The 13,912-nt window shown below is 38.7% G+C and overlaps 1 protein-coding gene across 2 annotated transcripts in view; it reads left to right on the top strand.

The window, feature by feature from the left end:
* EXT2 (exostosin glycosyltransferase 2) overlaps positions 1-13,912 on the top strand; it is a 71,999-nt gene that overhangs the window by 20,011 nt on the left and 38,076 nt on the right. For both annotated transcript variants that reach the window (XM_035329116.1, XM_035329117.1), the window contains exon 8: positions 13,277-13,408. In XM_035329116.1, the coding sequence (XP_035185007.1) occupies positions 13,277-13,408 (132 nt within the window). The remainder of the gene's footprint in view (positions 1-13,276; positions 13,409-13,912) is intronic.

The raw sequence follows: 13,912 nt of genomic DNA, 5'->3' as shown, positions 1-13,912 counted from the left end.
AAGTCTGTTAATCTATAGAAACATACTTCACCACTGTAGTTGATACAGAAATGTCTTTGACTTGTTTGACAGATTTCTACAACTTAAATTTTAGCTTCTTTGCCTTTTTTCCCTTTCTTTTTTGAGGTGAATCTATTTGAATATACAGACATTTTATAAATGTTTTTCCTCATTAATCATCAGCATACTTGGAAGTTTTCTAACACAGGGAGGATCATTAAGGCATAGAATCAGGATGTGAAAGTGGTCAAGAGATGGGAATAAGAGAGCCATTCCTTCATTTATTTAGGCATTCTTTCTCACAGAATGGATTTTAGGTAAGGAGATTGATTTTCAAAAGAAGGCTTAGTGTATGAGCCTGTTCCTTTTTGATTAAATAACACTTTCCACCTTCCAAAAATAAAACTTCTGAATTAGTATCTAGTCTGGAAGACAGGATGAGTTCATGTATTCTCTTTGAGCTTCCATAAGCAGTTAATGAAAATCCAAGTTCCATGGTCAGTCATGGTCAAAAACAGTAATATAAAGAATTTTTAGAAAAGAGGTAGAGAACAAAATAGAGACCACTACACTGCTGCTTAAGTCTGTTGTGTATCTGCACTGTTAATAGTTAGAGTTCTCTAATCGTAAAGATAATATAGTAGGGGAAGGGTGATGAGAGATTTCATGAGAGGAGTGATTAAGCAGCCTAAGACCCTTCATCTTGAAAATGAATGACTGGGGATAAGATAAGGAGCTAGAATATGATACAGAACTACAACATAAGATCATGAGTAAAATGAATGGACATGACTGTACGCTGTTTGGTACAATTTCATTTGATGTGCACTAGGAATTCATTGTTGGGAAGCTGTTCTATAAAAACATAAAAGGAAATGACCTTGTCACAGAACTTAAATTTAGTCTGTGGGACTCGTTGCTTTAGTGTTTTGTGAGTGAAGGGTTTGTATCTGCTTAAAGGGCGAATGAGGAAATCCAGGGAAGGAAGATCTGTCAGAGATGAATGCAAAGGTATGCCCTCTGGCTTAGGAAGTTCCTGAGTAGCTAACTTATAGGAGCTAGAGCATATTTTTGAGACACGATGTCTGTGTATAGGAGTTCCTAAGGTGTTTGCTGTGGGCCATTGTCAGAATATAGGAACAGCTGCGTGTGTCGCAGTCTTGGTGACGCAACTTCAGGACTCGGATTTGCAGAAGACCTTGAGAGTATGATGCCTTGTGGAATAGCCTCGGCAGATTTTCAAATATATCTCAACTTCAGTGAATGTCAGACAATTTAGTGAGAGAATTTTAATTATGATGTATAGCTTCCTCCTTTGTATGGATCAGTAATTCACGTTCCTGAAGCCCCACGAAGTATTTTCCTCAAATAGTGACAATGTGGCATTCTTGATTTTGTTAACGAAAGCTTTAGATGATCACAGCCTCTTGTCTTTTCAGACTGGATAGACAATTAAAAGCTTAAAAAAATACAAATTCAGTTTGAAAATGTGCAACAACAACAACAAAAAAGAGAAAAGTGGATAGAAAATGTGTATTTTGCCATGTTTGTTCCCACAGTCGGAATACCTGGACAAGCTGTTCGGTTTTTTCTAGTGCACGTCCCGTGTGCCTCAGCCCTGACCTGAAGGAAAGTTCAGACTGCAGGTCAAACGGAGCTGAAGACACATGCATAAATCAACGACTTGTTTTAGTGCCACGTTAAGACAACATGAGTGGCTGGCTTTTCTGACCCCTCCTCCCTCTCATTTAATGTGCTTCTTTGGCTCTTCTTTAAAGAGGGCTCTGCAGAGTAATTTCAGCTCTTATCAGCTTGCTGACAGCTATATGAGCCTTTCTGCTGGCTCCAGGCAATGAGTGCAGGCGTGTGAAACTTCCCATTCCTCAAGTGAAACAGTCCTGGATGGAGTTAAGGCAAATGGATGGTGGGTGGTGCAGCTCACCTAAAGGAGGTGGGATTCTTGTTAATCAATTAAACAGCTTCATTTCAGTGTCTGGATGCTGGAAATTCTTTGAGTATAGTTAGATCTTACAACTCCTTTTTAGTGAGAACACTCAACTTCCAGCTGCAGCTGGAATACTCAACTTCCAGTCCTTCCCTGACAGGGGACAGCTTCTGTCTCGGGGTGCTTTGGACTCATCATTATCAAATTTAAACGGACTTTCATCTGTCTACCATTTGTAGCATTTTAAGGAGTGCGATCGGAGAGGCTAACCCTGCTTTAATCCTCCCAGAGTGCTTCAGTGGAGCTCCGGGTCCCCCATAAATGTCAGGCCTGGACAATTTGCCATCTTATCAGATGCAGTGAAGTTAGCTGCAGCTCTCTCACCCTTCCCCCAGAGGAAAGATTTGTTGCTGCAAACAGCAAAGGAAAGAGAAAACTTTTTCCTGGCTTATTGCCAGGGTCACCAGGGGAGTTGTAGAATCCCTGGCATTTGTATATGAGACTTTCATTGCTCCCCCTCTCCTCTTCTTTGTTGTGGCGAGTATTCTTATCCTAGATATTTTTTTTCCTATTGTCTCTCCAGCCATTGCTTTCGTGAACGAAGAAGGCTGTTTTTATGCTTGCTGCGTTATAGGGTGGTCTTCATGGCATCTCTGAGCAAGAGCTCGCAAAACAGAGCAATCAGCACCTCACTGAGTAATTGTTTTGGGATGCAGTTGTGCTGCCTTAGTATCTAGGTTTGCAGCCTCTGAACCCGAAATGGTTAAACTTGAACTGTAGGAGGGAAATTGTGCTATTTTAAGACTTTTTAAAATCAATCTGTATGTTGTTGTAAAGTGAACTTTCGGTGCTTACCCTTGCAGATTGCTATACACAGCTTGAATATACTACAGATAAACCCACATGATCCAAAAATTGGAAAAGCATGTACTTCTTTTAAAAGAATACTTGAGAATCTTCGTGTCATGCCCACGAAGCAGCTAGCTGCAGATAAAGGGATGATCAGACCTCTCTCCGGGTGTTCCACTAATTCTCCATTGCTCTCTGTTCTCCCTCGTTGCTGCTTAGTCTGTAAACATCAAATTTCTTTGTCAAATTTACTTGTTCCACTTACCCCTTCCTTCGTTATTGGAACAGTTATAACATTAGCAGTTACCATATAGTATAAGCACACTGCATTGCTGCAGTAACTGCATTTGAGTGTTGTAGTAAATACAGCTTTGTCTTGGATCCATTTTCCCAATGAGTGGATAGAGACAAAACTTTTCCAAGGTCAAATCACAATATTAATAATGGAATTTAAAAGTCCTGGATCCTGTTTTAATCACTAAATCAAACGTATCTTGCAACACAGTAGGGACGTTTGGCTTTAAGTTACAAAGGCTTTACGTGTTCTGTAGAAACAGCCTGCTGCGAGATAATCTTTAGATGCCTTTTCCTTTAGTCTTCCTAAGTTGGGCAGAGATATCTAACAATTTCTTAGACGCCTGTATGTAGGAAATCTCTATCTTTGTTAGGACTGAAAATGTGGGCTGTGCTAGGAATATGCCTTTTGGCTCACAAGCAGTGTATCTTGTGTTTCTGGGTTGGTTTCTTCCCCTTGTTCGATTACTGTTAAACTTAAGGAATAGCTTCCTGCAACTGGACTCAGCTGGGTAATGCATTCTTGTCCCACAGGGCACACAGAGTACTTGGTCTCTGTTTCTTCCTCACACAGCATGGTCTACCATAAAATGCTTCCCCAACACTGTAGCAAACAAAAGCAAAAAATACCAATGGTCCCTGTTGAGGTATAGGGAAAAACTCTTTCCTGATCCTGAGTCTGGTGTTTAGGTTAAGCCTGAGCATGAATAAAACACCCATTAACCAACTGTCTGGGGTACTTCAGTAAGCTAGCAACACCAAACCCAGGCTTTGCATTCTTCCTCTCACCACTTGCTTGTTTCTAGTCCGTTGCTACCTGTGTTTAGTAACCAGTGCTTCAGGGAATCCGCTGGGAATTGAGCTGCCTCTACTGCCTCTCCCCTTGATACCTATGTTACATAGGTATCAAGGGGAAAGGAAAAACAACTCCTTCCTGATGTTTTTAATTGTTCAGGTGAAGCAAAAGATCAAACCAGAATAAATTATGCAAACACAGGTCAGTGCTGTACTTTCCTTTTTTTTTTTTTTTTTTTTGAGATAGCAGCGACTTCTGTGAGAAGACTTTTCTTTGGTTCCTTCTATTTTTGCAAAACCTGGCTTCACGCAGTAAAGAACGTTCCTCTATAGCACACTATTTTGGATGTGTTTCAAGAAGAAATAAATAACTCTACTTGATGTCTATCAATTATTTTGTCCATGTAGAATTATTTTCAACCCTGTTACTTTGCAGTGTGACCATCTCACAATGTGAACACAACTGGCAATTAATTATTAGTGACCGTACCTATTTAATCAGACAGCCATATACAGCTCAAGCAATGAGGGATGAGGTGTGTTTCCATACCTTGAGTTAATGTCACTTATCTTTAAGATGTGGAGGAAAAAAAGCAGCACCATGTTCTAAACCAAATTAGTACTGTAGATACGGAGGAGAAAACCATGGCTGCCAGTCCTTCGCCTTTTGTCTCCGTAGAATTCAGCAAGATATATTGGTATTGAAGTAATGCCTGTGGATAAAAATCGCCCAGTGCTGAGAACTGCATATGGGTGGAGCATATGTGTGTTTACGCTTATTTAAAATAGGACTATATAGCTTACAGGAAGCATGAAAACATGTCTGCATCAAAAGGACAAGTTTGTCCTGGTATAGAGCTTAAGCTCCAAAATGAGGTATGTGCTGATTTTTGAATGCTATAATATGGTGGTAACCCTACCTAGATTTTTTTTCTTGCTTCAGAAAGCTGTCCTTTCATGTGTGTGATTGGCATTGGGCTTGCTTTGTGTTTAACTTCTCTAATCAAGGGAATTTAAGCTTCTATTCTCCCAGCATTAGTACAGCAGTCATGGGAAATCTCAAACAAGACAGATCTTGTTGCAGCAGTTGACACAAATAAAAGCAGTTGTGCTTTTATTTATTTATTTTTGATGCTGGATGCTGATTAAAAGTTTCCAAGCATCCTTTAGCCATGTTACAAAGCCAACCAGCAGAGAGCAGGGCAGCTGCTGAGGAGGGGAGATGCTAGTGGACATAGGACAAGATCGCAGTGGGAAGCATCAGTGTGTGTAACTCAGAAAGCTGGGAAAGGTGTAAACAGATCTTCAATTTATCTGTAGAGTGGGCTCTCCAAACACTGTTTTATTGGCCAGTGGCTCCTGCTTTACTAACCTCTAACCTCTGCAATACTCTGAGGTGCTGCCCACCAGCCAGCCTTGTCTTTGAACCCCCCTTGGCTCCTGCCACCTCAAAGGCTTGCAGTCAGATTCCTGTGTTTTGCTTGGGACCTCACCCCTCAGCAGGATGCCTGCAGCAGGGAAAACTGATCTACCCTGAGAACATAGACATATTTGAAGGCAATACTCTTGGGACTAGAAACCTATTGCTTTCAGTTTCAGGAGCTGTCCATCATTTGTCAAGAAATGTGGCTAAAACCTTCCCCCAGCCCCCAGCTCGTGGTCATGTTGTAGTTGAACATTCTCCACAATTGCACACACATACTTGTTTTCTATTATTTTCTGGACCACTGTTGAATCAGTGATAGCATAACCCCAGCTTATCGTTGGTTTGGTTTCGTGCAGTTAACGGGGAGTGTGCAAAGGACAAACTATTGCTAAAAGGATGATACGCACCCAAGTCACTGTGACTGCTCCTCAGGTTAGGTACGCCTGCTCCTTCACTGTAACAGTCTGATGAAATTAGGGTGACTGGGGAGCTTTACAAACTTTTGGAAACCGGAGGGGAAAGAATGGGCTAATTTTTTTGTCATTGTCATTATCAATGATGATTATGGAGATGTGGCTGTCTGGAAGCCAGATGAGAATTTGCGTTTCTCTCAGCTGTCTTTTTTCTGTGGTGCCAATACATGTATTTGCCTGTAAACAGAAGGACAGAGCTGAATGTTCTTTGGGAGCAAAGGGAATGTAGTAAATGGTGGCCGTTTTTGCATGACAGTTTTGAAGCTCTAAGTGCTCTATGAAACTACACTTTTTTCATTCTTCTCCTATCCTTACTGATCTGTCTGTCTTCATGCTTTGCAGCAGTATTCACAGCTGAGAACGGGCAGGTTCTGTTCTGTTCACAGTGTTGATATCTATTTGTTGGCTCTGCAACTGAAATATATTTTGGCAATGGATTTGGAGGGTGCCAGCACACTAAGTCAGGCTTCCTACTGATGCAATATTGCCTTCTGCAACAGAGTTGTCACGTTGACATACTCTTTAACCAAAGAAGCAAGTTTGATCTCCAGAAATCTGGTGGGTGGGGAAATCACCAGTGTTTAGTGGTATATCTATTCAGGTCTTGCGTTCTTGCTATTTTAAAAGCAGGGTTACTATTTCTAGGATCAGAAGTAGTAGAAATCTGTTTTAGGGGGTCAGGATAATGTAGGATTTCAAACCACTATAAAATGTCACCATTTAATTCTAATAAAAATAGCTACTTTGTGTGTTTGAGCAGGATATTAAGCAGTGCAGGTTATTGTTTGTAATAAGATGAAAACCTTAAAAAAAAATACTCAAGCTACAAAGTATCTGAGAGTATGGAAGCAAGACTTAAAATTTTAACTTTAACAAGTATGCTTCAAAGAACCATTCACATATATGCATGGTATGTGTTTTTCTACGTGTGGATTACTATAATTAATATTAGTGATTCTTTTCTACGTGCCAAAGAGGAGAATTTGAGGAAATCTGCAGTGTAAGGAGCTGTGGGTTAATATCTGTGCTTGCACTAACATTTTCCTTTACCCTGAGCTCTCTTCTGAGTCAGCATTTGTCAAGTAGTTTACAGCAATAAAACCGAGAGCCAGTAGAAATGGGTTATTCCCAAGTGGCTGGTATCTGAAGGGTAAGACTAGCATTTTGAACTCTGACCTCTGTTCCTTTTATGAATTGGCAGCTTCAAAAGAAAAAGGGGGAAAAAAAAAAAAGAAATTTGGATAGTGGAAAGGCTTATTTTCTGCTCTTTGTTTTGTATCTGAGGTAGGCAATATGCTTGTTTTATGACTAAAATTACTATAGCGGACTATATTAACATAGGTGATTAAATTCACCTTCTATTTTACTTCTTGAAGGACTGTTTTTTGAGATTGGATTATGATAGATAAACAGCACCACAAAATGAATCTGTCCTGTAAAGTGTAGGAGTGTAATGATACAAATGTTTTGCTTGCTCAGCCTGGAGAAATGTCTTCTAGTAAAGGAATATTTCTCCATATGCCAGTCATATAGGTTGGTTCTGTGAGTTAAATAGGTGAATAAAAATCTGGGGTTTTTTACTGGGGAATCAATTGTTCAAGACAGAACACTAGAAAGTTCCCTTCATGGAATATTTTTTTTTTCTGGATCTAAACATTACAGAAAGTATTCCTTTCCTTTCACTTTCAGACTTGTCTGAAGAGCTCAAAACCTCTGGTTTTGAGTAGTTATACTGGACCCCAAAAGAGAGCAGGCTTTTCAGAGTGTGACTTTATTATTTTTTTTCGTAGCCTAAGACTTAAAAATTATGTTTGACAATTGCAGTCTACGTTCTTGTTTCTCCTCATTTGAAATCTTTATGCCCCTCTGGAAAAATGAGAGCCCTCAGGACTTTGAGGGGAATATCCTGGCCCAAAGCTGGTCACTAACTCTGTCCTCCTCTGATACTTCCTTAGTAAGAGGAGCACAGATAGTTCAGGAGGTATTTCAAATCATCATAGGTCTCAATTTCTCTCTGAAGGACCCCATTTTTTCCTCACTGATCAGCAAGAAAAAAGGGAGCCAGCCAACTTTTGATGTTTGAATTTGATTGTGTGATATTGCTCCTAAGGGTCCTAAATCAAACAAGCACTGTTTTAAAAACCCAAATTCTTACCACTTTATAGAAACAACAAACTGCCATCTTATTCTTAATTGTGTGAAGTCTTCTGAGGGTTTTTCATAAGCCTGTTTAAAGAAGCAAAGATGGCCTTGTTTTTAGCTGACCCAGCCGGAATCAGTTTTGCTGAAGAACTGCATGCTAAAAGTGATGATCTGGGAATGACAGAGATCCTCCATCTGAACTGAAGATTTGTTTTGGAAAATTATGTATAAAATGTTTGTTCTTCCAGAAGAGGAATTTATGCTCCCTCTTCAGTCCCATTTTACCTTAACGGGATAGACTGGAGGGGATGAGAGCTCAAGTTTGCTGATTATTATATTTCATCAGCTATCCTCGTATGTATCTTTAGTGTGGAGCAAATACATGATAATTGAGTTTGTCTTGAACCTCACTAGCCTACCTAATCTTACTGCACAACAGAAAGGTTATAGGGTGAATGTGACTGATTATAATAGCTTACTTAGTGGGCAATGACTTGTTAGATCTAAGTAACTAGGAAAGCATTTGATTATACTGCAGTATCATGTGTAACTCTGGAGCCTGGAGGTCTTTGTGGATGACCTTCGATGACTAGAGCTGGTATATATACACAGCAGAGCTGTAGATGTTTCTAGTAATAACTTTTATTTCACTGCTGAGGGTATACGTCTTAGCAAACAGTTGCTGCAGTCAGTCACTTTGGTAGCATTGCTTGGCTAAACATTAGTTTTATTAATTTAAGGTATCTTTTTACAAATAATGAGAGGATAAAGCTAAGTTCTTCTATCCAATCCCAAATTTACAAAGGCCTGAAACAGTTACATCTCGTGAAATCTCCGTGAGGTGTGGATATTACATATACTGCTGAGATGCTGAAGTAGAAGCAAGGGGTCAAATGAACGTCAGACATTTAGCTGTAAATAACTCACAGAACCAGGTTTCAAAGTAAGATCACCTAGTTTCCAGGCCAGTATCGTTGCAGCAGCTAGGTCGTGCTCTTCTCTTCAGCCAGACTTCCCGAACTCGATTGATCAGGGGGTAAGAAATCAGAAACACTGAGAGCCATTGAGAAGGGAAAACTCTGAAGTAGTCACCTCAGCTAGTCCGAAAATGGTTATGTTTCGAGGCCTCATAAATCTTCTCAAGGCATTCTGGAAGCACTGAAGTCCTGCCGTGGGGCAAGATCTTACAGCATCATGGCGCCTGACCCAGAAGCTGAGAGAAATGATGGTTTATGGACAATTAACTTTTACTGCTCTTCTGCGAATCTTGTCTTTTGCCTTTTGCGAGCTCGACAAACTCCCACCAAATAGTGGGGTGGTGAAAAGACAGGAGACTAGAAAGTTCCCTTCATGGAATATTTTTCCTCTTGATCTAAACGCTACAGAAAGTATTCCTTTCCTTGCCTCATGCCTAGTGTTTTTCTTTTCACAGAGTAATCACAAGATTTACGTTGATCTGCCTTGCACTCTACACTGGAGCGCCATTAGCGGCATTAACACCAGAACCTATAAACATTATGTGAATGGACTCTGTAACCCGATGCTATGCTGGCTTATAAAGAGATGCTAGGCCCCCGAGTGTATTTATTTCTAAGGAAAATAACACCTTACTTAAATAAATGTTACTTTTTGTGAGTAGGCTACCCTTTTGCTGCATACTGTTGCCTGTTTCAGCTATGAAAATAGCTGCAAATGCTGTCCCAAGCTCATGCCAGGTAGGCCATGCACCCAGAACAAAATCCAGTAGGTGAACATGTGTTCATCTGTGCCGTTCTGGCATTCATACAAACAACACGTTTGATCTCTGTTTATAATTTAGATTGCCGGTGACCAAAGCAAAATTTGGGCGTATACAAGTTTAGCGTCGCTACAAAGCTGTGGTCCGCGTAGTGTGTTTCCTTAGAAAATTCCAAAGTCTAATCAAGCAGACTTCTAGAGTACTAGAAATGAATTTCAGTTCAAGTTGAAAGGAATGCTATCCTGACCATATCTTAATTGTAGTCCTTGTATAATTAATGCTGTGTGGAAGACAAGATCTACAAATGTGGATCATTTATTTCAAGGTCCTCTAAGCCTTTCAGGTCAGCTCTAATTAGTATGTTGTAATTGCAGTCTCTTACAACCATTACCTAGTGTATTAAAGCTAGTCTTGAGCTACATAACCATTAGTCTCCTAAATTCACAGATAAGGGAAAGAGAAATGGATAGCTTGGAAAAACTATACTAGAATACTAGAAGTTGGCATAGGAGTCAGGAATATATCTCGGGGCTGGTTTTCTTGTTTTTCTCTCCTGTATCCCTGTATGTGTTCATGGGATTTTTATTCCCCCTAGGTATTCATTACATTCCAACATAAGCTTTTCAACCACACCAAGTAGAGCAGAAAATACATTTCAAATGGAATTGACACACATCTTCCCGATAGAAAACTTTCCCAAAATGTTTAGCAACTCACCATGCTGAGTAGCGGAGACTAGCAAACCATGTTAATCAGTTCTGCTTTATAAAAGCAAACAAGGTGGGGAGGAAGTAATGAGACCCTGAAACATCTGTTTGGAGACTTAGAATCCCCTTAGAAGGTTTTGAGTTCTGTCTTAAAGAAACACAACTCCAAAAAATTACAACCAACTGTGGGAACATTTTCTAGCTCCTTACAAAAAAACTAATTATATAAATATTAGTCTATAAAAAGTAAATTCCCCCTGCCCTCTTCTACACTTTTGCTTCTGGTATAAAGGTGTAGTTTTGCCTGACGTTGCAAACATTCTTTCAGCGAAGAGATGCTAGATCAGATCCATCCCAGTTTTACTGAAGGCGGAAAAAGAGTTGATTGGTACCAAGCTAGTCAGTTACAATTATTACAATACTAAATTATTACAATATCTAAAAACTTAGAACAGGTTAAGAAAGTTGTCATTTAGCAACAATGAAATACAGTCCCATGCTACTCAATTGCTGTTTACAGTTGTATGTTAAAAGGCTACGTAAAATAATTTCTCTTTCCCAGTTACTGCTGCTTATAGCAGTGATTTTCTCAAACTGATGTCTGCTGTGAAAATGAAACTTGGAGTCTGTGTTCTTACTCCTGTTCAGCTAGGACACCTGAATAGAGAGGTGGTTTATTTTGTTGCTTTGGTCGCTTTTAATTCTTAATCTACTTCTGTTTTTCTTTTCAAATCACTTGCTGCTGAATTCTGGATAATACACTTTTCTTAAGAAAAGGGACAAGGGAAAAAGAATATTTCTATCTTTTCTTAGAATGTGGTGTTTATTTAGTGCCTTTTGGGTATTTTAGGAAGTTAGACATTATTTATTCTTACCTGTTCATGTAATTCTGCTTTTACAGTTGGGCATAATATTTGTTTTGTACTGTGTTCGTGGTAATACTCTTTCAGACTGTTTTCCAGCTGTTAAGTCCACCAGGCAGAGGGATATGGAGAGAGAAGTGATCCTGCTCTAGAGTGAAATTGCTTTGTGTTTTCTCTGGATGACAGGCTTCAAAGAAGTGTAATATTTTGAACACACTCATCTGTCTCCTTAATAAAATTTTGAAATATTCTGTAGCAGTAAGTCTTATGTTATTGTTTTCTCACGATAAAAATAGTGCTCCAGAGAGCACTTCTGTTATTTTTTTTTTATTATTATTGGAATATTATTTTTTTTTCTTCTTCAGTATTTAACAAAGCTATTCTGAAGAGAGAGTTTTACAGACTACCCACAGAGCAGGGTTTTGGGGCCAGTGTTTTGGCAACAGATTCTCAGTTCTGAATCTCATAGCTTATACTCAGAGTAACATACAGGGTAACAAATGCATGATTTTGTGCAAGTTTGCCCATGAATTTGCGTTTTCCCCATTTCTTTCCTTTACATTGTGCTTTAGCTGAGGAACACTACAGCACAAAGTATCCAAGTAGGAATCACTCCATCTTTTATTTAAAAGCTGTTAACTGCATTTGGAGGTACACTAGCAACTTAACGTTACAGGTAAAGAAAAGTTAGTTTTTGTTCATTTGAAAATCTGTATCTCCAAAAGCTTCGATATTCCTTCAGTAACTTAATATTCTAAATAATGTTAGTTATTATTCTCATATCACCTAGCTAAAACTGGTCTTTCTGTAGATACTTTTTGCCGTTTAAAAAATACGTACCAACAATAAAATAGCATTTGTCCAAATTTGTGATGTTTTCTTCAGTTGTATTCTGGTGTGAGAGCTTCTAAGCTTAGGAAAAAAAGTTCTTCTGCTTTACCATCGAGATACAAATGCATACTCTTACAGTTGATACTGAACCACAGGGAGATTTTAAATTAAATTACCTTCTGGACACTTCAAGGTGCTGGAGTTTCCTCAAGATAAAACAGGTTGAAAAAATGTCAATTTTTTGGCCAAAACACTTGAACTATATTTATTGGCAAAATATGTTTCCTTATGAGTTGGATGAAATCCTACAGGATCATTTGATGATTCTAGGTATTTTTAAAATATGTTTTTATATCTAACAGGCTATCAGATAACTCAGCATTTTCATTTCCAACTCCCTGTTTTTCTTCCAGCATTTCTGTCTTACATAGAAACCAGGGCGAGATTAAAACTTGCCATACAGGACCTGAGATTGACTTTTCTGTGAAATTCAGTGTGCCTGTGTACAAGAAAATCACAGGCTTTGTTTCAGCTTTCAGTTTTACACTTCTTTAGACTTCCTGTGTTGTAAATTAGCCCCAATGAATGTTTTTAAGTAATCCGTATATGCATGTATGTACTTTTATGTAAAAATCTTAATATTTACTTGTATAAATAATAGTATTGTTTTTTTTTGGAAGACTTGGAACTTACTAGTTTGACAGAGTTCACGAGTACTAAAATTCTCTAGTTGATCAGCTGTCTCTAATACTGATGTTAAAAGGTGACTTTTAAGTTCCACGTTTTAGGCTTTGTGCCTACATTAGGCTTCCTAGCTGCACTGTGGATCCCTCTGCCTTGGAAAAACAGTACAACAGTACTGTTCTGTGGTCAAACTGCTTTTGACATTTTTGAAGAGGAAATATGATGATAAAAGCGTGGAAGTAACTGATTTCTTTGAGTACCTGCAAGGTTTTTCCATTCTACTTAGTCACATGCAAACTAATGGTGCTGCTTCATTTTTTGGGATGTAAGTCATCGTTTTCTTGAGAGTGGGACAGAGTTTGAAGTCTTCTGGCTCTATGAAAATATTCTTGTGACAAAAAACATGCCTTCAGATTTAATTTCCACCTGACTTGTAGACTGCGTTGAACAGATTGTATAAGTCAAGACAAAACTGATTATCAAGCTCTGCATCTGTTCAACGTGAAAGTGAATTTTATTCTCTTTGCAGGCAAGGTGGTTCTGGGAAGCATATTTTCGATCAATGAAAGCAATTGCTCTTGCTACTCTTCAGATTATCAATGATAGAATTTACCCATATGCTGCCATTTCTTACGAAGAATGGAATGATCCCCCAGCTGTGGTAAGTAACTTTGTTTGATTCACTCATAAAACAAATTGCTTTTTTTTCCTCGTATAAAAGGTATGTGGTATGAAGCTTGGTAATAATTCTGTGTGTTTGTGTGTGTGTTTGTGTATGCATTGTGTTGGTAACTTGCACAGATGAAGTCAATATATTTTATGACAGCTGGCAAAATACCTCGCAGTTCATTTTATGTCCTGGCTGTGAAATGCACACTTATAACTTCTGCTAATGCATGCTCCAAATTGCTTGCTCATTTATATATTTATTTTTCATGCACGCATACACACATTTATTTCTGTTGAATTTGGTATGAGTTTCGTGCTCTTAAAAATGAGTAACTGCAATGGAAATGGTGGAAATACTGAATATGTTAATCTGCAAGGGTCTTTAATGTAATTCTGCTGAAATAGCTAATCAGTCCTATGCCTGCCATTTCCTCCATGTTATTTCTACGTAATTTCTCTACTGCAGAAACTGATGATCAAAGTTCTGCTGTTTTTT

Source organism: Oxyura jamaicensis, chromosome 5 (assembly GCF_011077185.1).
Source record: "Oxyura jamaicensis isolate SHBP4307 breed ruddy duck chromosome 5, BPBGC_Ojam_1.0, whole genome shotgun sequence".
Classification (NCBI taxonomy): Eukaryota; Metazoa; Chordata; class Aves; order Anseriformes; family Anatidae; genus Oxyura; species Oxyura jamaicensis.
Note: the sequence above shows the minus strand (reverse complement) of the source record. Positions and strands in the feature narration are given on the sequence as shown.